The sequence below is a fragment of the Montipora foliosa genome, chromosome 11 (assembly GCF_036669935.1).
Source record: "Montipora foliosa isolate CH-2021 chromosome 11, ASM3666993v2, whole genome shotgun sequence".
NCBI classification, from domain to species: Eukaryota; Metazoa; Cnidaria; class Anthozoa; order Scleractinia; family Acroporidae; genus Montipora; species Montipora foliosa.
In genome coordinates this window covers 21,293,397-21,319,959 of record NC_090879.1, presented here as the reverse complement: position 1 = coordinate 21,319,959, position 26,563 = coordinate 21,293,397, and the positions used below count along the sequence as shown (strand labels likewise).

The window sequence follows — 26,563 nt, the reverse complement described above, 5'->3', positions numbered from 1 at the left end:
AATGGATCATTGGCATCAAACCCAGTTTCTCGCGGCACACGAAGTGAACGCCTGGCAAATTACATATTTCCTTCAACAGAAACAGCGAAAAAGTTTATTATGCTTGAGATAAACAGGAAAGTGGATTTACTACGTGGTAAGAAACCTGGAAATGACTCAAGGCTGTCTCAGAAACGTTTAGAAGAGGATGGATTGCAAGGAATTCATTTGCGCGGTTATCAGTTAGATGGTGTGACATGGATCAGGCGATGCTTTCGAAACGGTCATGGGTGTATACTTGGAGATGAAATGGGGCTTGGAAAAACTGTGCAGGTGTGAATTTCCTTCAGAAGCATTCTAAAAATATATATATAATTGTGCATGTCTTAGCAAGCGCTGAAGGAAGCGCTATCAGTTTAGATGGTGTGACATTGATGAGGCGATGCTTTCGAAACGGTCACGGATGTATACTTGGAGATGAAATGGGGCTTGGAAAAACTGTGCAGGTGTGAATTTCCTTCAGAAGCATTCTAAATATATATATATAATTGTGCATGTCTTAGCAAGCGCTGAAGGAAGCAATCTAAAATCGACAGATGACCAGAACAAGCCTACTATTATATGTTGGTCTGTTTAAATAAATAAATAAATAAATAAATAAATAAATAAATAAATAAATAAATAAATAACCCCGCCTGTTCAGTGGTAGATCATCTGAACTAGACTGAATTTTTCCTGAGTATCCCCTTGCCACCATTGAAATCATTGCATTCTCTTATTCCACAATCACACCAAGTTAACTTGTATACAAATGAGCTATTAGGGTACACATCTCTTATACCCTTGAATGGAGAATTAATCATATGTTTCACAATATTTTATGCTTTATATTCCAGACGGTTGCTTTGCTGACAAATCTTCAAGGATCTGAGAATTGTCCTGGACCTTTTCTGATTATCTGCCCCTTATCTGTCCTACAAAACTGGGAAAGTGAATTCTCTCGGTAAAAGTCAGGGAATGAAATATTTTAAGGAGGCTTAAACCAGTTTCATCATTTTAAGAAACTTACTGTTAGAAGGATAGGTCCTATGTACAACACTGTTTCACAGCAATGTTATGGTACAGTACCATAACATTGATCAGTGGTGCAGGGATGGCGCAGTGGTGAGAGCACTCGCCTCCCACCAATGTGGCCCGGGTTCGATTCCCAGACTCGGCGTCATATGTGGGTTGAGCTTGTTGGTTCTCTACTCTGCACTGAGAAGTTTTCTCCAGGTCAGGTTCCTGACCAAAAATTCACATTTGATATGTTACAGTATCATAACTTTGCAATATGTGAAAAAGTGTTGTAGAGTTGATCCTTGTAATTAGATCTTGTAGTCACCTGATAGTGATAATAAGTTTCAGTAGCATAATGTACTTAGAATAAATGCTTTACTAATTTGGGAGAAGTGGAGTCTCCAGAGAAAACCTCTTGGGGTAGAGTGGAGGACGTACAAAAGCCATATGATTATTTTTTTGCACTCATCAATGAGGATCCATTTGAAGTAGATAGGTTTAGAATCTCTATTTGTGAAAACACAGTATCCCCATTAAGGGAAGACATGGGGACTACTTTCCCAGCAGTTGATTCAAATAAAGCTTTAGCCAGATGTTTTACAATAATTTATTACTGACACTGGGTATGGAACATTGCACAAAAAAGACCTTAGACTGAGCATAAACCACTGGGTAATGGATAAACAGTGGAACTTGTAGGTAGTGTTGACATTAGTTTGTTTTGGTGGTTCACTGAAAGACCTTCCAAAGATTAGACTACACTAAATTATTTGCAATTTTTGAAGATCCTCAAAGTTCCTCTATTTATAGTTATATTGGTGATATCAAGAAATGATTCTTTTTGATTTGAATTTTCTAAGATTTTCAAAACACCTGAATGTCATCCTCTTCATTGGTGATAAAGACCAAAGGGAAAAACTCAAGGAGTCGTTAAGAAATTTTATCAACTCCCAGGTGAATACATAATGCTCATATCAGTGTGTCAAATAACTTGTTAGATCAGGATCGTGGATTACAATGTTTCTACTGACATACTGCTGGCCCCAGTTGTTCAAAAGGTGGATAATGCTATCCGTCAGATAAATAACTATCCATTGGATAGCGCAATTGGTTTCGCTATTACTTATCCACTGGATACTGATTTATCCAGCGGATCGTTTGGACAACTGGGGCTACATGTAGGTCTTTAAATTGGTCAGGCTATTATGTTGATTTGCTCTACATCTCAATAAGAACCCAGTTTGGGGGGGGGGGGGACTCCCATAGGGGATGATCATTGGAAATTTTCAAAACCCCTAAAAGATACTGGAGTCTTACGAAGGCAAGCGTGGCAACATAAGATTTTTACCCCTAAAAGACACTCGCTTAAAATTAAAAAAAATATAACTTTTAAGCATTTTTAATAGTTCCAGAGATGTCAACTTGAAACACCTGCTTGAAAAGTTTAGAAAAGCATCCTCATAATTCTCAGATCTATTAATCTCAAGAACAGTAAAGATACTCTAAAAGATACCAGCTTAGACTTTGGTGGCCCAAAAACCTCTTAGACTTCCTAAAAGATACCAGATCCCTGATTTTGAAACCTAAAAGATACATGTATGACGATCATCCCCTTGATGTTCCTTTAATAGATTGAAATGTACTTTGATAATAATATTTAATACCAGTATTATTATTATTATTATTACTATTATTATTTCAGCGTAGAGGAGATAAAACTATTATCTTGTCATTCAATGTACTTCTTACAACATATGAGGTACTGTATAAATCTTCTTTATGTACTCTCAAATCATTTTGTTTTTGTTTCAATTGACATTTTCATTTAAATCATCAATAATTATTAACAAACATATTCTTTGATTTTGATACTGTTTGTCATTGTAAGTACTGGTATGTGACGATATCGTGCTGTTTATAGCAGCCAATCAGATTGCACCATTTACATGTGCTCAGAATAGTATTGTTTTTGTCTAATTCACGGTGCTTTGTCAGACATAGCTGCTTTGTAAGGTCTTGTATTAAAGTTTGTTTGCTGAACTAGTCTTTAAACCAGTTGAATTCCAGAATATTTGCCGTGATTCTATTTACGCTGTACAGCTGTAGTTCAAAGGAAAATAATAATAATTTTTTACTTTAAAGTGACTTTCTTCTTAGTATAATCTGGGAATAATATTAATAGGGTTTATAATGACCCTTTACAAACCCCTAGTAGTGACCAGTATCTAATAAAATTATTACTCCTTACAAGATTACAGTTAAATAAAACATACAGGACTCTAGAATGGAGGAAAATGGTCACAATTTCCTGATTTGTACTTAGATTCTCCTTATTTTTGCCAACACTGAACATATTCATTTTGATGTTTGGGATTAAAGTGAGACAATTATTAAAACTTCCTGTCATCTTACACTAGGTTTATGTAATCATTAAAATTTCATTAACCTGCCATCATTTTGAAATACAGCACAGATCTTCTGGTAATAGTGAAGAATAATTCCCAAAATTTACTGTCGGCCCACTGTCGCCCAACTAATAATAATATCCTTTAAACTTGCCCTTTTTGTGTAACATAAAAGTCAAGTAATTTTACAGACAGATTTCATAGAAAAATACTTCTTTCATTGTGCTGTTAATTGCAGATGTGTTTGAGAGAAACAGCTTTTCTTTCCAAGTGAGTAGTGGATCCTTTTACACTTAATTGTGATGACAAGAAAATGAAAATATGATTGTGAAGCTGAGAATCAATAGTTTATTGAGGCTTACTAGAGCCATCTGTTATATTAGTAACTTCAGCAGGGAGAATCCAGCAGTCTACCTTGTTTTTGTCCTCTGGTGTCTTCTCGTCAAATTCTGATAAATATCTGTAGGTTCCATTGGAAAGCAATGGTTGTAGATGAAGCCCACAGATTGAAAAACTCCAAGTCATTGCTTTATCAAGAGCTTGCCCAGGTTTGGAAGATGATTTTGTTTTGGAGTGATTATGCTCAACTTCAATAACTATTGTAGTAACGCTTTTGATAACTTAACGGTAATAATAGTAGGAGATGAATGCCATCGCTTTTTATAAAATAATTAGGATAGTACGTGCACTCTTATTGGTTAATACCTGTGTTTAGATGAGAGTATGGAAACATGGCTGTGACATCACACGAATTTTGATTGGTTATGTAGTCAGACATGTATTTTGATTGGCTGGTAGGAAATATGAGCATGTATCAAGAAAATTTGTTTTAATCAAGAAGTAAAAAAACAGCATTTTCCTTCATTTGTTGAATTATCTTAGAGGAATATTTTATAAAAGCAATAGAGGACTTTTTCCCGTGTTTCCATAGTCTCATCTAAACACTCGGGGAAGTTGGGAGAAACATGCGACTGTGTCTCTGGTTTGCATAACTGTCTCGAATTCTACCAACTCCCCCTCATGTTTAGATGACTGAGGCTATGGAAACACGGAAAACATCCTCTATTGCTTAAATAACATGTGCTCTTTCACTGCCCACTCTTGGAGCACTCTGGGTAATCTAAGCATTTCATCATTACAACCATTACAAATTTTTATACCATTTGAACAGTTGTACCTGTACAATGTAGATCTATATTGTGGCTAAATGACAGGCTTATTTAACAATTATTAACTCAGGCTTATGCAGTTTATCATATCTGGCTGCCAAGTGATTTAATAGCCTTAGTTTACAGAAAGGGCTAAAATGGGAGGAAGGGAAGCATGTAGGTTAAAATCTGCTCCTCTTTTAATATCCAACATTTGTTGTGAACTCTCCATCCCCTGCTATTTTAGTACTCGCTGCATAGGCTAGTCAGTTAGGTGTAGTTGTGTCTTTGTTGGTTTAAGGATCAAAATTATTGAAGTCTGTATAAAAAAAACAAATTTTTATCCATTAGTATTCATCTGGAGGGTTGATCTCACCAGACAGCTTGGACCTGCATGGTTGAGATTGGCTAAGGACAGATATCTATGAGATCATTCCAGGGAGGGGTTCCTCCGTCAAGAGCAAACTTAACCCTGTTAATGAATGAATTCATCGAAGGTTTAGTGTCCAAGGGATCTAAATTTGTTCTCACAGGTGGTTTAAAGCATACTCTGTTCCAACCCATCTAACAGGATCAGAAGTTGTTCAGCGAGAAGGATGTTAATTTGTCACCACATGAATGTGCATTGGTTAATGTTTGCATGCATTTTGTTCAAGATGTTGATTAATAAACTGAAGATCGATCTTTGGCTTGTGGTCTTTGGCCTGGGCATTTATTCCAGTTGTGTGTCAGAGCAAGTCAATAATTTTTTTTTAATGGTTAATGTACATCCTTAATGCATCTTTCACAAACTGCGTTAGTTTTGTCATGTTTTTCTTTTTTATTTAGTTTCAAAAGGACTTTGTTGTGTTGCTGACAGGGACACCAATCCAGAATAATCTTAAAGAAGTACACCCAATTTTTTTTTCTGTTTGAAATTTAAGATTAGTGTTCTAGTAACCAAGAAAACATTTTCCCTCAGTAAATAATAAATTAGGGGAACTACACTTACAGTTTGTAAAAAGTTGGGGTAGTGATAATAGACGTAGTCATTCATGACTATTGTTTTCTAATGCTATCAAGGGAATAGTGGAGAGAGGCTTGTGGAAGCCTCTCTTGGCTAGTTATTCTATACTGGAGGACAAAACAAGATTGACTAATCAAGCACCTGGCTGGACTGACATAATCAGTGATAAACACTACAAGAATAATAGCTTTTCTCAAGCATTTCTTGCCTGTTGAGTTCAAGTGCTCTACTAATTGGGGAGACTGTGAATTAAATCAATCATACATATCACCTCAAATTAAAAGCAAATAAAATATAATGTCGTAGGTTTTTGGTGAGGAAAAAACTGAAATAATCAGGGAAAAACCTTGCAGAGCAGAGTAGAGAATCAACAAACATGGCAAACAGTAATATTTTTATGTTGCTCTCTAACTGATTAATAGATTATTGAAAATTGATTTTCTTTGTTTTTCTAACCAGCTGTATTCCCTGCTGTCCTTTATAAGCCCCAATATTTTTTCACTTGATGCTGAAGAGGAGTTTTTGGAAAGGTACAAAGATGTCTTCAATTTCACAGGTACTGTACTAAGACATTCACAGTAAATCTATCACGTCTCTGCAGTAGTCACCTCACAATTCGTATGGGCCGCACAGATTGTAAGGCCTCATGCCCCTACCATCTAAATGTGCGGTACTGTAACTTCTTTTCACCATACAATGTACGTGTATCTAGTTTATGGACTGTTCACTTCTGTTTATGGTCCGCATGCTCACCATATGGTCTATGCGGACCGTATGGAGTGTAAGGCCTGATGTCCCAACCGTCTAAACATGCAGTTCTTTTGACAATTTGCAGTTTACGGGCTGTTTACTTCTCTATGGTCTGAATGCTTGCCTTACAGTCCATGCAGGTTGTAATGCTACTTGCTCCTTAATCATCTAAACATGCAGTGATGTAAGTTTTATGATGTACAGTTAACTCCTCTTTACAGTCCATAAGTTCAGCCTTATGGTACAGACGAAAAGAATGGACCATTTGCAGGAGGTAATGATCCGTTACAGTGGGGGTGTATTGGACAACACTCAGGGAGCCAGAGTACAGTTTGGCGTGTTTGTTCGATGAAAAAATTTTCCTTGTCCTTGTTTAAGTAGTTCATTAACCCATTGACCCCTCATGAAGACACCTTAAGACAACCTTGTTTCCAGGGTCTCTCTTCTCTGCCTCCATTGTCATTTACATTGTCATCAATGGAAGCAGAGAAGAGAGACCCTGGGAACTTAAGGTTGACCTTAAGAAGCCCCCCTTGTACGAGGAAGTCTTCTGTCATTAGACAGAGTAAAATCTGTTACCTAAGCCTCACTCCTAAGTAGGAGTCAATGGGTTAAGGGATTTGGCTACTTGGTGTAACCTGTAACTCTCATGTGCAAGCCAACTGGCTTTATGATGTTTTTTTCTTTTCACAGAAAGAAATGTAGAACTGCAAAAGCTCTTGTCACCATTTTTGTTAAGGAGAGTAAAATCAGAGGTCAGCATAAATTATTATTGTGCTATCATGACAAATGTAGAGGACATTCATTGCATCATTTTTAATTAGAGCAATTACAATTATTGACAATGATAACTTTATTAATTTGAACACAGAAAAACAGTCAGCTTATCATAATTAGCTCACATTTAGCAACATCTAGGTTCACTCCATTAACCATTTTACTCCCAGTGGGCACTTATAGATTTTACTCTATCAAATGCCAGAAGATTTTACTCTGTCAAACGCCAGACGATTTTACTGATCAGTAGGGGTCCCTTGAGGCCCTAAAGGGTGAAATGGTTACTAGCAATATAAAATATAAAAAACTGTAGAAATGGATTCTCCCCCCTTTAATTCAGAGCTCTCTACCCTTGCCATGAAAAAGAGAAAGTAACGAAAGTTGTGTGGACATGAGATAAAGCAAAGGAGCAAGCTCTTTAGGGATTGATTGTGTACATGATCCCTAGGTGCATTTTTCTCCTTAAATTTCAATTTTTTTCAAGCGTTTTTCATTTTTTTGCTCTCTAACATGATTTTATGAAAACCTTCCTTACAGCACACCATCCAAAGAGAATGGAAACAACGGTTACCTATTTTTTAAAAATATTTATTGCTCACATTACTTAACTGTAAAGTGATGGTCAGTTACATTTTATTTTGTAGGATTCTGTTTTTTTTTTCTTTCAGCCTGACACACATACATGTAAATTTTTATAATTTCTATCAAGGTTTTTCTTGGTACATTCATTTACCCAGGCTTGGTTGGAAAAAATCGAACAAAACTACCATAAAATTGGTTTGTGTTTGTTCTTTTGAAACCTTTTCAGGTGATGGCACATTTACCTAAGAAAACTGAGGTAGGAGAAAATAGTCTCCAATTAAATGCAATCCATATCCATCCTTGTCACTGATAAACAACAAAGACAGCCAACTGTCTTGGTACAGAAACTTAGTCTTGTTAAGCAATCTGCATCATTATTGTTGGGTTTTCACTGGTTAAGAAATCTTTTGGCGAGGTGAAAAACCCGAAAATAGCGCGATAAAGCCACTTTAAGTAAGAGACATTGTAGGCTCATTAGATTAATAATAATTAAGAGTGCAGTGTAATAATACTGTATTAACACCGGAAGCACATGAGCTTCTTATTTACACCTGATTTACTATGCAGCAGAGGCATTTTAGCCTGTCATTCATATCTGTGTTTGCATGTAAATTATTTAGAATTTTCATGTATACTAGAGCGGTTTTCAATTGAGTGTCGTAAAACAAATACCAAAGTTGTTACTTCGACCAATCACAGCAGGTGCAAACAGGGCAATGAGCCAATCCAAATGCATAGCAAATTCTGTGTTACCCTTTTTCAAAGCCCAATCTCAAAGCGAGGGAAAAATCGCGCATGCAAGGCGCGATTGCTTTTGGTTTTCCTTTCCTTTGGTTGATAGACTTGCGCGAGATTTTTAAACCAATTACTAAGGGTAGCAATTTGCAATAGCGTAATTACTTTCGACAGTCATTTGAAAACTGCTTTATTAATATGAAATTACATTGTTTTTCTCGTGCAATTTTAAATAAAATAATAAGAAATCGCAAATTTTTCAGACTACAAATAATTGCACTTGTCCTATTTGCTCGCACAATTTTGAAAAAAAATTACTCATGCTTATTTATTCCAAATTGCACTCAAAATTATGTGATTACCTATACTAATATGATGCTACTGTAAATTGATTTATTTTTGACAACAGGTTCTTCTCTATACTGGCATGTCAGACCTGCAAAAAAAGTATTACAAGGCAATCCTAATGAAAGATTTAGGTACAAAAGGGTGATGATCTTTTTGTGTCACAATGTAGTTGTTTAAGTCCGTAAGCTTAGTAGTGAAAGGTGCTGGAAACGAACATATTGTAACATTTGATTGAAAAATGAAAAATGGATCTTTTGTAAACTCAAACATTTCATTGGGTTACCATAAATTACTTCTTATGAGCTCTGGGCTTTACAATTTTATGTACGAAAAATGAAAAACACATGTGCATAGCGCCTTACGTGATTAGACTATTAAAAGATGGTACCTTTTTGCTTAGCCTACTCCTATTTGCCTTGCTGTCGCTAAGACTTCACCACAAATCGTGTCAAGTAAATCAGGCCAGAGTCTCCCCCATGTAAATGCTCAAAAAGCATGACTTACTGCTAGTTGCACACAAAAGTCGTATGCAAAGACCGATTACCATTTTGAGAAGATTTGATGGATGGTGAATGTTGTCTTTTTGTGTAGATGCCTTTGATTCTCCTGTTGGAACAAGTAAAACAAGACTTCTGAACATTCTTATTCAGCTACGGAAGTGCGTCAACCATCCTTATCTGTTTGATGGTAAATAGTTCTGTTGGTATACCTTCTCTGTTTTTCGGTTTGGGAGGCAAACCATGGCACTTTAATACTGGCCTCTGTAGTAGGACTGTCGTAGAATGTCCTTCGTGACCAATGATGACTGAGGTGTACTTGCCGTTGTAAAAATATTATTACTCTACCTCACATATGATGACCTTCAAAATAACTTGAAAAACTGGCTTTTGTAATCACTAATGGCTCCATGATGGTCTCTTTATGCTGCCATTTAAAGTTATTAATAATCTGTATTATCTGTTTTTTTTTTCAAGAGAGAAATCAAATTTAAAAAGAAAAAAGCATGGTCATTATTGATTCTCTTTTGATAGGTGTGGAACCTGAGCCATTCCATCTTGGTGAACATCTTATTAATGCAAGTGGTAAGTTAGGATTTATTAGCTTTAATCTTAAGTACCATGTTTAAGGTTAATGCTACGTTTGCTCACTCAAGTACTCTAATTTAACCTCAAATATTTTAGGAAATTGTAAGAACTTTCAACACATTTTTAAGACTAAAGTTGTCTGACGTTCGGAATCTCAAGCCTGACTTTGTTCTGATAAGGTGCCGCAACTTAAGTGCTTAAGTCAAGAGATGTTGAAACATCCAATTCCTGCATGATGATTATTCCTCTAAGAAATTGTTAATGGACTCTCATCTCCAAAATAATTGCAGCTCTTAATACGTGTCCATTATTTAAAGATCGCACTGTATCTTTAACGGGTAAAAAAAGAGACGCTAGAGGCCGCAGTGTGGGCCAGTGGTTAGGGCGCTTGCCTTGAGATCCGGGGTTCAAGACCCGTTCTGACCACTCGTTGAATTTGTTCCTGGTAGTGCCTGGTTCAACTTCCCATCTTCACTTGTAAATACAAATGTTTGGTTTTATCAACGGAGTTGATAATGTAAATTGGCCACCGTACAGAGATTCTAAAAGCTGACGTTTCGAGCGTTAGCCCTTCGTCAGAGCGAATCGAGGGATTATGGGTTACGTGTAGTTTTTATAGTAGAGTAGGAGCTACGCTATTGGTGGTAACATGGCAACGTGTTTCATTTAACTAATATGTTCCTATTTTTCTCGTTGCCATGTTACCACCAATAGCGTAGCTCCTACTCTACTATAAAAACTACACGTAACCCATAATCCCTCGATTCGCTCTGACGAAGGGCTAATGCTCAAAACGTCAGCTTTTAGAATCTCTGTACGGTGGCCAATTTACATTATCAACTCCGTTGATAAAACCAAATATTTGTATACTACTTCCTCACCGACGCAACACCACAGTTTCTTTAGAAACTACCCCTTCATTCACTTGTAAATAGCCAACTGGTTTGCCTCCGGCTAGTCGGGATTCTTAACAGTTGTTGTTGTTGTTGTTCTGTTCCTTGGTTTCGTTCTGTTTCATTGGCCCTGAAAAGCCCTTATAGGGAGCGGTCAATTAAGTATGTATGTATGAACCCCATCTTTATTGGTTTCCTTTAGAGAAGGGATTCGGTTCCTCTCTTTTTTGGTAAGCAATTACAGTTTGTGCCCATCGCGGTTTTTTCCCTCAGGGAGTAAGTGCGCATGCAGGATAGTTGAATGACCTTTAAAGAAGTCACAAACAATTTTGTTCTACAGGAAAGCTTCAAGCTATCGATCAACTCCTGATCTTCCTTAAAGAAAGGTATTATAACATCCGCAAATTGTAGGCGTTGTCCGGCTTAAGCAAGGTGCTTATAGATCATTGGTCTTCATTGTCAAACAGAATCATTGATTTCTTAGCTTTGAACTCGCACTGTACTTTATACGTTATGCATCAATTGGATGTGGGGATGTTTGTTTTATTAACGGTTTTTTTTTTCACTTTTAGAGGGCACAAAGTTCTAATGTTTTCTCAAATGACGAGAATGTTGGACATCATTCAAGACTATCTTGGTTACAGGGGTAATGCGATTATGTTTAACAAGAGTCCTATCACATGTCCGACCAAACGAAAACTCGCCCAGTTTTCATTACCGATATCACAAAATTTACGAACATTAAGGGCTATTTTTCACAAGCCTAACAAAACGTGTAAATGTTAAACAAACTCATATCTGGCTCTGCGCGCACAAACAAAACTCGAATCCAAGACATTGCGATTGAAATATCATTCATTGAAGTATCCATCAACAGGTTAATTGTGAGTCGGGCCGGTTTCATATCCCGTAAAGACGTGACAGTATCATATAGAGTGTTGAATTGAAAGTTGTATTAGAACTGCAATGATTTTCCAAGCGAGAGATTATCACAGTTTAGAAAGAAACTAAAGCAGTTCAAATATTAATTTTGTACATTCTCTGCCACCTTTCTTTCTACAAACAATTTGTGCTTGATAATGCATTTTATAGGGTATTCTTATGAGCGGTTGGATGGTTCTGTTAGAGGGGAAGAGCGTTACCTGGCAATTCAGAACTTTAACGAAGCAGAAGACACGTTTATATTTCTTCTGAGTACGCGAGCAGGTAAGGGTGCAAAGTTGTGAAATTAGATCCGTTTTAGTTTAGTTTTCATTTGAGGTCAATGCAGCGAAGTAAATGCTTCAGCCAATTACAGTCGACGCCTTCAACAAAAAGCCAATCGTATGGCGAAGTAAAAACACGTGATTCAGCACGTTTTACTTTTGTCTACGATTGACTGAAAATTTGGCCCTTGATCTTTGAACCATGATGAGTGGCATATTGAGTGGCATCCATGCTAACCCAATTATTTACTTAAAGATCACAAGGATATCTGAGAACCCAACGAACCAATCAGACTTTGAGATAACTGCACGTGGTTGGCCCTAAGCGCGGGAAAACTTGTCACGGTGCCAGCATGTTGTTTCTGATTGGATCTGATTGGATCACTTAAGTCTGTAAAAAACTGATGCACGCGTTTTTAGTATCGACATTTGTTGAAGAGAATTTTATTAGATAATTCAGAAACTGTATGGTTTTTAACTTTGAGTGGGTTTTATTTCAAACCTGTAGTGTTCCCTAAGTTCATGGTTTGATCAAATTTTACCAACAGAAGAGGAATCTTCCGGCTTACTTTACTCAGGCCAAAGATTTTCCAGATTTGGTTGCACCTTCTATCGCAGAGTTTTAAATCTTGAGGCCTATGGCATTAGAAGCCTAAGCTGTGCACATGATCTGTACTAGCAGTGTTTCAAAATTTATATTCGTTTTAATTTGAGTACTGGAGGTTTTTCCCCTTTGCGTTTCAGGTGGTCAGGGATTAAACTTGATGTCTGCAGACACAGTTATCTTTGTGGACAGCGACTTCAATCCGCAGAACGATATGCAGGCAGCAGCGCGGGCGCATCGAATTGGTCAAAGGAGGTAACTAAGAAATCCACAGTGATTTGTATTTTATTTTTTTGTTTGCGGGTCCCACGTACGTCCAAAATACACGAAATGAGATGCCAGTCGATTTTGATAACCCCTAGAAAGTGTCTTCTTTCTTTTCTCGTAAACGTTACATCTGTCCTGATGCACATGCGAGAAATGTTACCAAATGTCTGAGAGATCGAAAACGCATGGTACCATTATTTGATCAGATGTTTTTGAGTCAGGCACCAGCCAGAGCACTTGTCTGACTGGTGGCAGTCAAGAGACAACTTGGTTATTTAATTAAACAGTTTTTCTCTCTTTTAATCTTGTCCTCGGGTCTTCCTGCCTACTTTGTACAATACGGCACGCTAAATTACCATTTAGGCATCAACACCTTTTTTGGAGAGAATATACGATTGTGGAGAGTTGTGATGGTTTGTGTGTAGACGTAAGTATTTCTCATTGCATTTGTTCATTGGGGTAATTTCGCACTTGTTTCCACATTCCATCAGCACCTGTAATGTGAATTTTTATATCCTTAGGCCTGTCAAAATAATTCGCCTCGTTACTCGAAGTACAGTGGAGGAAATAATATTGAAAAGAGCAGATGAAAAATTGAAGCTTACGAATACAGTGATAGAGGGCGGAAAGGTATTCCGTTAAAACAAGAGAAAATGAGGGGACAGAGAGGGAGGCTCAAGGCGTTGGCCGGGATATGTTATGTCCACGAAAGTTATTTTTAGACGAGCGGAAGTCTTTGTTCTAGCGGAAGTCTGTCTTCTGAGATGTCCGCATGCAGTCTTGCCTCGCTCTCAGGTTCTTAGTGAAAAGAGAAAATGATGGCGCACGTGGAAGGCTGATGAATATATATTTTCTTTCAAACATCGGACCGAGGTTGGCCTGCATGCGGACGTCTCGGAAGACTTCCACTCGTCTAAAAATAACTTTCGTGGACATGACATATCCCAAGGGCTGGACCGGGAGCCTCCTTCTCTGTCCCATCATTTTCTCTTGGTTAAAAGTAAACAATTTTCTGTTGTATAGTCTTTTTTTTCTATTTGGGCATCAAGGCATTAGGACTCCTTGGAAGTGATGTGCGAAATACTTTAATTTAATCTCCGCGCCGCCGAAGGGACGGACATGGTGCTTCCACGACTGAGTTATTTATCCTGTGCGTAACATACTTAGTATACAATTATTCAGATCAATGTCAATAAAAGTGCTTCGTGGCCTGGGAAATATCCACCAACTCTACTTCGGTGACTATAATAGAGAGCTTTAGATTCTAGGACGAGAACGAGTTTGACTGCACGTTTTTAGCGAAAATAAAAAGAAAATTTCTAACCCGCTCGATTAATCTTACTCTTTGTTGGCAGCATAGGTTGCTCAGTTATTCTTATTGCTGGTAGCTGAGCCTTCTTGCTTATCGAAAAATGCCAAAAGTGCTATCGTGTTGTTGAATTGTTTTGACAAGACAACATTGTTGCAAAACCTCGTACTAAAATGACGTGGGTATCACGTTTTTCCCGCCAAAATGACGCTGGTTTGCGCACGCTTACTGTTATTCTGTGAGAAAATCTCGTACTCGTAGTCGTTTTCGTCCTAGAATCTAAAGCTCTCTAATTAATGTCATACAACTGCAACTCCCGTTGCTTATAATTAAGCTCAAACAACCAGTATCCTAGCTTTAGTAACACCAATCGAAATGTGTCATAAGAGCTTTCTTTATTGCGTCCTTCTATTAATGTTGCGTGGCCTTTTCAATGTTTTCTGCCGGACCAATCAAAGGCAAGAGTTTGGTAGGATCCACTTGTCTTATTACGTGGGATGCCTTTGGCTTTGCACGATATGCATTGAGATGAGTTTCGTCTACATCGTAGTTCCATATGAGAATTAGCCACGTGCTTGTGATTGTCAGTAAAGTTAATCCCTGTTGGCCGGGGATTCTACTCTATTGTGCCACAGTGTGATCACTGAGAATTCTTCTTGCTGTTAACTTATGCTCGCAAGTTATCTCAAACAGTGCTGTTAGGTTAACGGCCACCATTAATTTTTTCACAATATAACAACTGTTTTTCAGTAGGTTTGAAGATGAGACAAGAATATATTTAATTTAAATATCTCTTTACCAGAGGGACTCGATTTTCGAAGCGCTTTTGGTTCTCGCCGTCTTTGTATTTGACAGCAAGAGGACGGGTTGCAAATGTTTGGTCAGGTTGGATTACGCTAAAGGTGTCAGAACCAGTTGCAAGTGAACGTAATGTTTTAAATCAACAATCGCATCCCACGTAAACGCCACTAGGCGTCTTGTTGATATTGATTTCTTATTGTTGCAGTTTTCTGGTGGCGCATCCGCTGTAAATCAAATCGCAGAGACTCCTACTCAGGTAAAATGAACAATGTGTGGGTGGCAGAAGGACAATGAAACGCTCGCGCGCGAATGGCGAAGAGAAAGCCACGCACGTGGGGTTATGAAATAACTTTGGAAACGCGCAGATGCAAATAAACACGCATACAAGTAACAGTGGAAGTGACACCACGCACCACCTAGATTGGCATAAAGATTGAAAACAGCGAAACGAAATGACAAAAGTATTTGAACCGCACGCGCATGAGTTATACATACCAGCCCTTGAGGCAAGCCAAAAATTATTCTTTGTGTAATTTCAGTCTACTTCACTGTTTGGTTGTTTTCTGCTTATCCTTTTGGCTTTATTGCCTGGCAAGCCCAGCTTTCCAGGCATGAAAAGCATGTTGAGTAGATACTTGGTTTATATGGCTGACAGAGACATGTTTATGTTGCTAATTGTATCAATAAATATTCCTCAATTTGTGTTCGTTTAATAACTAGCTTGCAGACTTGCTCAAATTTGGCTTGGACAAGCTATTTGGCTCTGAGGAAAGGTGAGAAACTGTGAGAGTTAAATGAACTTTAATAGTTCAGTCAACTGCAATGGACGGAAAAACATAAAACGCGACCCCCATCTCGTTAACTAGCCACAAGGAAATCATTCTTTTGTCAAATGAGTTAGTAAAGTTCCAATTGATTCAATCAGCAAAGGGCGGTGAAGAACAGTGTTTTCTTACATACGGTATTAAAAGGCTTATTATAGTCTTTCCACTTTTTACAAGTTTTATTTATTGAAAAACTCGTCTTTTTACACAGCTCTTTAACGGAAAAAGATCTTGAAAGGTGAGTTACAATACCTACTGTGGTCAAAATGATTATACGTGGTTTTTAATTGTCTGTCGTAAAGGGAAAACCGAAGTGTTTATTTTCTCTCATCATAAGTTTAATAACAGTGAGATGTAATTTACCCAGAAAAAACTTTCGTGCCGTGCATTAACGCGGTTATCTCCGTCTTTGCTTCTCATTGTTTGAAAATAGCGGCAAGAGAATTATTAGTCAATCAATAAAGCGACGAATACGTCATTGCGCAATAAATTATTTTTCCTGACACAGTGGAAAAGCGCTGTGAGAGTCAATGAGTGAGTTTCTGATCTTCTCGTTTATTCAAGTAAAAAACATTCATTACGAAAATGCTAATTTTTCTTTTTCCTTTTACGAATTTAAATCGATTTGTAAGGATCCTTGGAGGGAGCTGCAATAATGAGTGGATTGTAGAGGAAGAGACTGATGAGAGAATTGGCGATAATGATGATGATGATGATGATGTGACGTCATGTATCCAGACAAATGACGAGAATGGTAGTACAAGATACATCAATACTTAGGGCCTGCCTGGCCAAACGGGAAATGTTTGGCGACCAAACAACATCACATATTTTATTGTTTGGCCACCTTGTTTGGTGCTGTTTGATCGTGTTTCATCGTTTTTGGTCGTGTTTGATAAAATTTGAAGGCCATCAAACATTCGATCAAACAACTTAAACAATGATTTCTTTTGTTCACGTGTTTGATGGGCGAAGTTTTGTTCGTTTGACCAGCCGTATCCAACATGTTTGGCGCGTGCATGCGTACTACGCTTGCTCAGCTACTTGTATCCACTCTTGTTTTAGGGTGATGTAGCAGCTCTCGTAACGTATAACGTGATTGATTCGCTACCCTAGCCAAAAACAAAAGACTAAACAATTGAAACAATGAATGCGACTCAAAAACAATAGAGGCTGCTTACAATACCAAACAATAGCAGGTTTCGACAGCTGCTGCATTACTGGTTTTTACGTATTTGTGACCCACATGTGCAGTTCTTTGCTTGTGGAGTTTGATCTGAGTTAGATCAAACCTGTTGTAACCGTTTGGCCACTCACTTCAACATCAGCATGTTTGGTCACCAAACGATGTTTGATGTTGTTTAAATGCCAAACATTTCCCGTTTGGCCAGGCCTTTAAGCTCAAATTATCAATGTTTGCAGTTTTTAACTATAAGTTGAAAAAAAGAAGAAAACGTTAAATAATACGTGGTATTATCGTTTGCCTCACAAGATGTAGCTCGCCATGTTTTGAGCTAGTCTTCGTCAGGCCTTGAGGTCGATCAGTTACAAGGCAAGACATGATCTTTGTACAGTTAAACGTTGTATATACAAGTGCATCATGAGATAAGACTTACTGTTGATAGTGTATCCTGAATCGTTTTTGACGGTTATGGTGAATTACGGGACTGAACAAACCATTCCTTCAATCATTTTTTTAGTCAGCAATATGTACGTCTACGAAGGCAGGGACTACTCAAAGGAAACAAGTGTCACAGATCAACAAGCCTTCGATAACATGGTGGCAGGTAAAGTAGTGGCAAGCAAAAAACTTGCTTCATTATATACGCGTGCCTCTTTTGACGGTGGCCCTCAGCTTTCGCAACTGTGTAAAATGGTAAAGTGGTAAATTCCTTATCAGGGTGGGGTACCAAGATGCGGATGCCCTCACCCAACTACCCATCCCAAGTATAAACCCCTTTTTCAACTCAGATTTCACAATATTTATGCACGATATTAGTCTCTTCCCTACCCATCCCCCTTGATACCTCGCAAATGCCTTGTATACTACTCCTCCCTCAAAATTTCTCCTCCTTGTTCTAACTTGTAGTATTGGTATTCTTACTTGTCAGACCTATTAAACAAAGTTCAATCAGAAGAAAGACTTCTGCGCGGTAACGAGAGAAAGGTTTGTGCACCTATCATTTGGCAAAGATGCTTGTCAATAAAACAGTTACGATCTGAGATGAGATGACAGAGGGAGGCTTGTTCCTTAACGAATTATTGCGTATATGTATTCATTTTGCGCGAGTTGCCCCTGCATGATGTGAGAAAACACGGAATATGATCTTCCTTGACCGGTTGTTCTCTTTCGTTGGTATCTGTACTTGTTGTCAGTAACCTTAGACCTTAGCTTTGCAATTTTAAGCAATATGGGTGACAATTTATCATTCATTTTGGCGACTTGTATTGCATTTCTTTGGTCAACAGAGCACTGCAACACAATTTGTAGATCTTCCAACCAGAAAACGAAAAGTGTTTACGCCAGAAGAATTGGAGGAGCGACGGAGAAAGGTAGAGCCCTTAATTAACAATCTGGAACGAAGTCGACGTTTACTTAACGAAGCAAATGAAAAATGTAAAGAAACACAAAAACAAAAATGTAAAATAATGTAAATGGTCAAACGACTAAAGCAAGATTCGATGAAATGTGCTATACAAATAGTACAAGTGGTTCAAAAAACAGTCTGTCAATGATGACTGAGGTAGCGAGGAAGCCCGTGGGAAGCTGAGAAAGGTTATGAAAAGGTTATTCTTTCTTCCCGCACAGGTTCTTGCTCGGTGGAGGATCGTAAATTGATCAATAGTTTTACTGTGATGCGGAGGAGAATTACTAGCCTTTCGTGTATTATACATTTAGATTTGGTAGTATAGAAAAGGCTGTCAAAAGTGCTTCAAAGGAAATTGTGATCATGGTAGGAGTGTATAAAGCAGGCAACAAGAAAGGCATTATTTGGTAAATATCAAGAACATTAGAGCGGTTATCAATTGAACGTCGAAAGTAATTAGGGAATTGCTTTGGTTTTGCATTACTTCACTCAGTGATTGGCTCAAAGTTCTCGCGCCACTTTTTCAACCAATCAGAAGTGAAACCAAAACCAATCGTGGCTCGCGCGTGCACATTTTCCCTCGCTTTGCGTCGGCTACGTGTGATTACTTCGCGTTTTGATTGGTTTACTGGATTGTCTCCGTCTTTTTTGATTGGCCAAAGGTTTACGACACTCGATTGAAACTCGCTCTAAGTCTGTGAAGCATTGTTGAAGCGATACGAGAAGGATCATTATGCGTGATCAGCATAACTTTAACTGCCCATCTCGGCAAATAAAAGGAGGCAATTTTTAGCTTGAAGGATAACCGGAGGACCATACAATGGTACTATAGCACCTGTGGGGTTACGCAAAGGATTATATAGTGTCAGAAACCCATAAGAGTTGAAACGTGTAACGGCCCCTTGTGTGCTGGGAAACAAGCTTCTGAATATTCAATTTGCTAAGTACTATATTTGGAACAACAAGAGAAAAACATTCAACCAATCAGTTCGCAAGAACACCGTGACGCAATACCACCAATGTTCTCGCGCGAAATTAACTGGACCGAGGGGTTTCCAAATATGGTACTTAGCACTGAATATTCGGAAGCTGTGAACGCGCGTTACACGTTTCAACCTTTATGGGTTTCTGATAGTGTATAAAGGATATACTCCAAGGTATACTACGAGGATTTCGAAGAAGGAAGTATATGTGATATTGATTGATGTCCATACCTGTTATTGTACTTTCACAAAAGATGCTGATATTGTATAACTTACATTTCAGAGGGAAGAGAATGCAGCTAAACGAGCGAAATTGAAAGAAGAGGAAGAATTCAGACGAGAAAATGAAAGACAAAGGAAGTTGTAAGCATTTAATTAAAAAGAAAAAATAAAGGAAGTAAGCATTTTTTGTTTAGTTGTCCAGTTGTTCCGATTTAAAGGATCACTTAGTTTCCACAACTTGGTGTCGTTTCAATTTTTCTGTTTTGTGTTTCTTGCTGTAGGGAGAAATTATGGAAGGAAAATAACTACCTTAGCCTCAACTCTGCCTTAGACGATGACGAAGAAAACGTGGACGAGGAGAGTGATGTATTTGATGAAGGAGACGATATTCAAAGGAAAGATATTCAGTATGTTCGTGGTGACGTCACACATCCCATCAACACCCGCGGCTCAGATGCGATCATTGTGCATTGCGTTGGTCAGTAGAGCTTTCTCGAATCTCAGACATAACGGCTTGTTTTTACAGTAGACCAATGGGTTTTTAAAAGTCTATGGATAGCGAAGACGGCACTTATCGAAAGCGAAGATGTGACGTCATCATAGAAGGGAAGAATATAGAGTTAGGTTGCTAGTACAAAGCTACTAGGCCTTACTGAATAGCCGGAATGATCTAACATGGAATGGCCATGTAACTATGTAACTGAGGACGCTTTCCATTTGACACAACTGACCGGACAGACCAGGCATTTGGAAGGACTAACTCTACCACGCCTTCAAATGAACACACTTCGAACATGAGATACACTCCTCCGGAAGAATTCGAGGGATTATCATGCAAGTGTTCCTTGAAATTGTTGCATTTTCTTTGCAAACTGATGAGTCTGACCGGTCAGTTGTGACAAAAAGAAAGCGCATTAAGATAACCAAAAAGGCCAGTAAGAGACTCTATTTCCTAACTCAGTTAATGAGAGCGGGAGTTCCGAAACAAGATCTAGCACTGTTTTATATATCGTGCGTGAGGTCTGTTATAGATTACGCCGCACCTGTCTTTTTCGACGGTCTCCCCCAGTACTAGGGAGCTTACAAAACGACGACGCCGACGGCAACGACGACGCTACAAAACAATAGGTTTTAGAGAGCAAAAACAATGCCTCTGCACGCTCTGCACGTGCGTTTTACAATTTGGTACATTTCTTTGTCGTCATCTCCTAAATGACGACGTGAAATGACCAAATTCAAGGTTCTGTGGAGGACGTTAGCACATGACGATGAATTTTCAGTTCTCTCTCTACGCTTCCAACCCACTCATACCAGTTTAATTCCTCGACAGTTACTACACATTTTTAACGCGAAACGACGTGAAATAGTTTCGTAGTGATATGAATAACGCGAACTTGTATTTTTAAATGAAGTCCTCGTAGCCGTCGTCGTCCTCGTTTCGTAAGCTCCCTACTTAAAGAACGACAGCGCCATTTAATATGCCAAAGCTTTGTACGAACAGAACAAGTAATACTTTTATATATAAAAAGGTAAAGGTAAAGTCTCCGCTTACGAGCCAGAAGGCTCATCAGGCCGGCGCTTATCTCCGGTTTCTGTAGCATGAAGCGACTAGGAGTATTTGTACTCCCCCCTGGATGGGATGCTAGTCCATCGCAGGGTTACCCCCAGCATTACGCCGGTACCCATTTATACACCTGGGTGGAGAGAGGCACCGCGAGAGTAAAGTGTCTTGCCCAAGAACACAACGCAATGTCCCCTGCCAGGCCCCGAACCCGGACCACTCGATCCGGAGTCGAGCGCACTAACCATGAGGCCACCGCGCCTCCCACAAATACTTTTATATATGCGATGTCGAAATAGTCCGGGCTGTTGTACTTTTATCCCACGTATATTCATATTTTATATTTTGACACAAATACAAAATTGTACATAATATAGAATTTTTAATATTATTCTAATAATTAGTTTTTGACTTATTATATAGGATTTATTAGTAATTTTTACGTATTGTAAAGTATTTGTAAACATTTCAGGGGTTAGTTTTTCCGTTCGCTGTTTACAGCTCTTTCAAAGAACTTAATAGGGAAGCTATGGGGTCAGGGATGCTTGATTTCTCTTAGACGAGGAAGAAAGATAGGTTGAGGCACGTTTGTGTTCATAACCTGTTTTTCTTGATTCAGATGATTCAGGTTGGTGGGGTCAGGGAGGTTTATTTTCTGCTTTATCTCGCCGATCTTTGCAACCGGAAAATCAGTACAAGCTGGCAAGCGAAATGAAAGGTATTCTTTTTTTCGTTCATTCCCATGTTTTAATTTTTTTCTCAACTTTCGGGAACGTAATCCGACGCTTTCGCCCGTGCCTCTCGGCGATAAATCCGGTCACATGGTCACATGTACTTTGTTCCTTACCCAGTTTGATTTAATTGATTTTATGTTCTTCCTGTTTACGACAGAGCGACATAAATAGCGTGTTAAACCTGCCTTTTAGATTGGCTCTTGCCGTCTGACAAGTTTTGTCAGCTCTTATGCTACTACCGCGGACTTCACAGCAAACACGGGCATTGCGCTTTGAAGCAAAAACCTATCTTCTTTCCATCTTTGTCCTCATTGTTGTTTAGACCTGAAGCTTGGAGATGCTCACCTTGTTTCAGTTGATGATCAAGAAAGAAGAAAGGATGGCCATGATTATGTAAGTTGATCTCACTAATTTCTTACTCCCGAACAGTGATTAATCACGTGTCCCAAATCTTCGAACTTCCACCGCATTTGCGCTTAATAAGGCCAATAGCTTGGGCTCTCCCACAGTTGACGTTCAACTGTAGTGTTAGTCTTCGATCTAACTCGTACGCACACGAGATAACTAAAAAAACAGTCGATCACAGTATGTTTTTAAATTTCCTCAGGTGGCTTTGATTGTTGCACAGTCACGTGACCGTAAGAACCAGCTGTCTGGGATTTTGCTGACGTCCCTTAGTCAAGCTCTGATGAGAGTTTCGTCGGCCGCTAAGAAGTTGAAAGGTGACATAATGCCAAACTTGGTACACTTACTATTTAAAAGCGTAGCATTTTAGTCAGAAACGTTTATAGTGTTGAGCTCCTAACAACCGAACATTGAAAAGCGTTACTTAAAAGGGCCAAGAACCAACTAAGGCCGTGGGATACAATCTCCTCATTTGTTTTATGCTGGTGAATCAATTCCATCTAGCAATGGAGCTGCTTTACAGCCAGAATTCACCTGTATCACGCGGCGGTCATTTTGGAGTCCGCGAGGAATAAAGGCTTTGTCTTTGCATTGTTTTTGCCCGTCCAGCCTCACACTGAATGAGAGGTTCGACGGGCAAAATCTTTTGTTTGGACATTGAGTGATATGGGTCTATTAAGTTTTGTTTATTCATAAACTACGTATTATATGTGGGGACAGATGTCGAACGTAGAAGCTACAATGTAAAAACTAGATAGCAAAGTTGATTTAGGGAACTAACTAATTTATAAAATCGGGAAACGAACAGAATCTCCTTAAACTGCGCAAATATTTTTTTCTCCAAATAAATGAGTGGGTAGGGTCGTACCTCTTTTTGAACATTATGTTTCATTGGCTGTATAGTGTCGTACTTCCTATTGTTTTCTGTGCTAAATTCGTTGTCATCTTTGTTCGTTCTATTGTTCTTTTGGCCAATGCTGTAGCCCGTTCAATGAGGTACAACACGACCCAAACGAGTGGGGGGCTCTTACAGCATATCATGATTATCTCACTCACAGAGAGACTAGTTTTCCCTGATAACCGACTTTTTGAACAAAACATTTTTTCAACAGCTACTGTTCATCTTCCTCGTATCGGTTATAATACTCCAAGTTTTAATTGGTATGGAACAGAGAGACTCATCCGCAAACATTTGGCTTCCAAAGGAATTGAAACATCAATGTATCCTCGCCTTGTCATAAGCACTGACCAAAGAAAGTGAGAAGCATTGGACGTTTTAAGCATCTTTAACTTTTACTCCTAAATTAATGGTTTTAAGTTTCTGCATCAAGCATTCGGGAATCCGTGCCTGAGTTCTAAATTGATGAATGTACCTCACAGTGGTATCTTTTGAGTCATGAAACCTGATTTTGATTTTCCAGATATACTGGTGATATAATTGAAACTCTTTCTACTAGTTCTGCAATCTGACTGATTATTTTCCTTTTTCGAAGTAATTTGATCTATCTATCGTTACTTTTAGCCTGGTGCGTTGTTCAACGGGTGCCTTTTTGGATAACCTCATTCACATGAATCTATTTCTTATGGCTTGTGACTAGAATGGACTAAACGATGTTACTCAAGTTTTTCAAGTACACTGTATGTTCAAATATGGTGTCTCCAGAACAATTTGTGAAAGCTAACCATTTCGAGTCGGTGCTTAGACCTTATCATGAGAGAACAGTACCTAACAAAGCAGTTATTCTCTGTCTAAACAGAGTGTTGTTTATGTGCTAAAGCGGATTAACATTGAGGTTGTCAGGTATTGCCACTTAACGTCACCAAATGTTACTCTTGTATATGTGTCACGGAGTGTCTCACCTTATTTTGGAGTCGCCATTCTAATCGTAATTATTTTTTATGACTATTGCCTTTGTTTTACCATTCCCTTATTTTCCCTTACAATGTTATGTTACTGTGTAAAACAACAAATTCAGTGTTATTCCGGTTAACCCCCAACACAATCTAGATATTATTATGCAAAGCGACAGCAGCTGACAAGTGGAACATTTAACTCACCGGGAGTCCCTTCAACATCAAACGGCGAAGACTCAACCTCAATCAAGAAAATAAAATATGTCAGCAAGAGTAAAAATCTAGAGGAAGACATCACATCCTGTGATGATCAAAGACACAACCTTCCAAATTTTATGCGCGGGGTAAACGTTTTCTTTTACAATGTTGACGAAGATGAAAAAAGGAAACTAAGACGCTATTTAGTTGCATATCCTTTTGTATCAGTCGTGACAAGCGTATATTTCCCTTACAAGCAAAACTCGAACCGTCGTAATCGCCTTCTACTTCATCAATGTATTTTGAAGAAATGTTTCAAAGGAAACCAATCTTAAAATCACTTGATTTCCGGTAAACGAAGACATTTGCCTTTTAAACCGTGCAATAATTTCTTTTCGCCACATACATGAGTTGACTCATTATAAAAAAAAGATCCTTAACGCTGTGTAACTACGACGGAGATGTGTCTCCGTTTCCGTGTCATGACGTCACACACGTGGTTTGCGCTAATAATGACGACGCTAAAGTAAGTTCTTTATTGTGTTGTACTGTCTTTTTTGTAACAAATATGTTTATGATTCAGATACACGTATCTATAGCAACAGCTTATGTAACTTCTACTCGGTTATATACTTTATTACATAAAAGTTTCGTGACACGTTAATTTCGCGAATTTCGCGATATTAAAAGGACGGTGCCTACTATTGTTATTGCGCATACGTTCTGCGCATCTCCAGATACTCGGATTTCCTATCGCTGATGCTTACTAATACAGGGATATTTTGGCGCGGTTTAAATAATCCGGAGAAAGTAGATCTTAGTAAGTACTCTTGTTATCCAAAAAGAAAATTGGGGGTAACCGTGCATTTTTGAGAGATAATTAAGCTTCAATTTGAGAAAGAACGCCATACATTGCTTTGGATTTTAAAGCTCTTTACAAATATTATTCATGAATTATCTTTGAAAAATGCGTGGTTACCCCCAATTTTTTTTTGGGATTTCAATAACACTTGTTAAGATCTACATTTTCTGCATAATCACACACCGGGGCAAAAATATCTTTAATTAGTAGGCACTTCACATTACACTCTATTCAGTTAACATCGTCCTTAAAGTGACGAGAGCAATTAGTTAAGTGACTTACATTATGTCAATAACCAAGAAAGAACGAGTTGATTACCACTGAAACGTTTACAAAATCACATTTTTTACTGTCTTGGTCATCCTTATCGCTACTGCTTTCTATATTCTCTCCAAGGGGCATGTTCCTTGAAGATGTTTCCATTACAACTGTCGCCACTACTGGAATTTCCAAACCCCCTTGTTTATGAATGTTGACCCTAAGCTGTAAGCTGTCGGTTTTGAAACCAATTCGTGCAACTTGGTTGGTGGAAATGTCACAGAGTATAACTTTTTCACCAGCGCATAGGAGGGGAGGCGGGGGGGGGGAGGGGGGGGGGTGTCTTGTATTGTCTTGTATTAACTGGAAGGGAAGTATTACCAACAACGTATTATTGGCAATGCAATATGCGCACATCAACATCGCGAAATAAACATGTCGCGAAAATTTCATGTAATAAGGTAATCTCTTTACACTATTCCTGAGCACTCAGAAGATGATGGTTGGACAAGATAAGTAACAAAAATTTGCATAGAAAATTTATCTAATATGTTGTTTGCATTTGTTTTTTTGGTTGTAAATAACTTGGATGTATGTTTAAAAGCGACGAAATCCTCCGGCCCAGCTCGCGCTAACGCGTACGGGGCCTTCATGTGGGGATTATCCCAATAGATTCACAATGAAAGCGCGAGCGGGGCCGTACGGGCGATATGATAAAAGTAAAGATGTCATCCGAAGTACGCACACAACGCTTGAAGAATTACGAAAAACGCACACTTTACCCGAACGTCCGAGCCAAGTGAAAACCACCACGGTTTTCTTGCAGTTTTCTGTGATTTCCGTTATTTTGCCTGTTACTATTAAGTAGTAGTTACACTTGAAACTGAAAGGAAATTTCTCAATATTCTTTGTTTCAGCTCTCTACTCAAGAATTGATGGCTGCAGTGAAGATTGTCAGTTTAAAGTGGCTTGTTAATTGTTTTAAAAGGGGGCGGAAATTAGTCACAAAGCCTTACGAAATCCAAAGAACTGACAGTTAATTGACGAAAGGAAAGAAAACGTGCACCCAGAGAGTGGGTGCAAAAAAAAAAAAAAAAGACAGGTGTTTTCTCGTGTCTTCA

At 38.5% G+C, this 26,563-nt stretch overlaps 1 protein-coding gene across 2 annotated transcripts; it reads left to right on the top strand.

The window, feature by feature from the left end:
* The first annotated feature begins 82 nt into the window (after positions 1–82).
* LOC137977858 (chromodomain-helicase-DNA-binding protein 1-like) lies at positions 83–26,501 on the top strand. 2 transcript variants are annotated; one of them, XM_068825203.1, is made up of 34 exons: positions 83–312; positions 876–982; positions 1,899–1,992; positions 2,741–2,797; positions 3,682–3,713; positions 3,910–3,991; positions 5,420–5,479; positions 6,057–6,153; positions 7,041–7,102; positions 7,933–7,962; positions 8,851–8,920; positions 9,381–9,476; positions 9,821–9,871; positions 11,108–11,153; positions 11,340–11,413; positions 11,860–11,973; positions 12,717–12,831; positions 13,365–13,473; positions 15,159–15,209; positions 15,674–15,726; positions 15,989–16,015; positions 16,410–16,531; positions 17,478–17,564; positions 17,889–17,944; positions 18,247–18,330; positions 19,632–19,711; positions 19,852–20,048; positions 21,751–21,849; positions 22,188–22,258; positions 22,473–22,587; positions 23,383–23,491; positions 24,279–24,533; positions 24,773–24,848; positions 26,360–26,501. In XM_068825203.1, the coding sequence occupies exons 1-34, from the start codon at positions 100–102 to the stop codon at positions 26,480–26,482; spliced, it is 3,114 nt and encodes a 1,037-aa protein (XP_068681304.1). In that variant the 5' UTR covers positions 83–99; the 3' UTR covers positions 26,483–26,501. The 2 variants fall into 2 exon arrangements, with proteins under 2 accessions (XP_068681304.1, XP_068681305.1); XM_068825204.1 differs by lacking the exon at positions 83–312 and adding an exon at positions 402–485.
* Positions 26,502–26,563: the final 62 nt, after the last annotated feature.

Coding starts and splice junctions, on each gene's coding strand:
- LOC137977858 (XM_068825203.1), top strand. CDS start 100: ATGCTTGAGATAAACAGGAAAGTGGATTTACTACGTGGTAAGAAACCT. Junction 3,992..5,419: donor TTTATCAAGAGCTTGCCCAG/GTTTGGAAGATG, acceptor TTTTTTATTTAG/TTTCAAAAGGACTTTGTTGT. Junction 11,414..11,859: donor AGACTATCTTGGTTACAGGG/GTAATGCGATTA, acceptor TGCATTTTATAG/GGTATTCTTATGAGCGGTTG.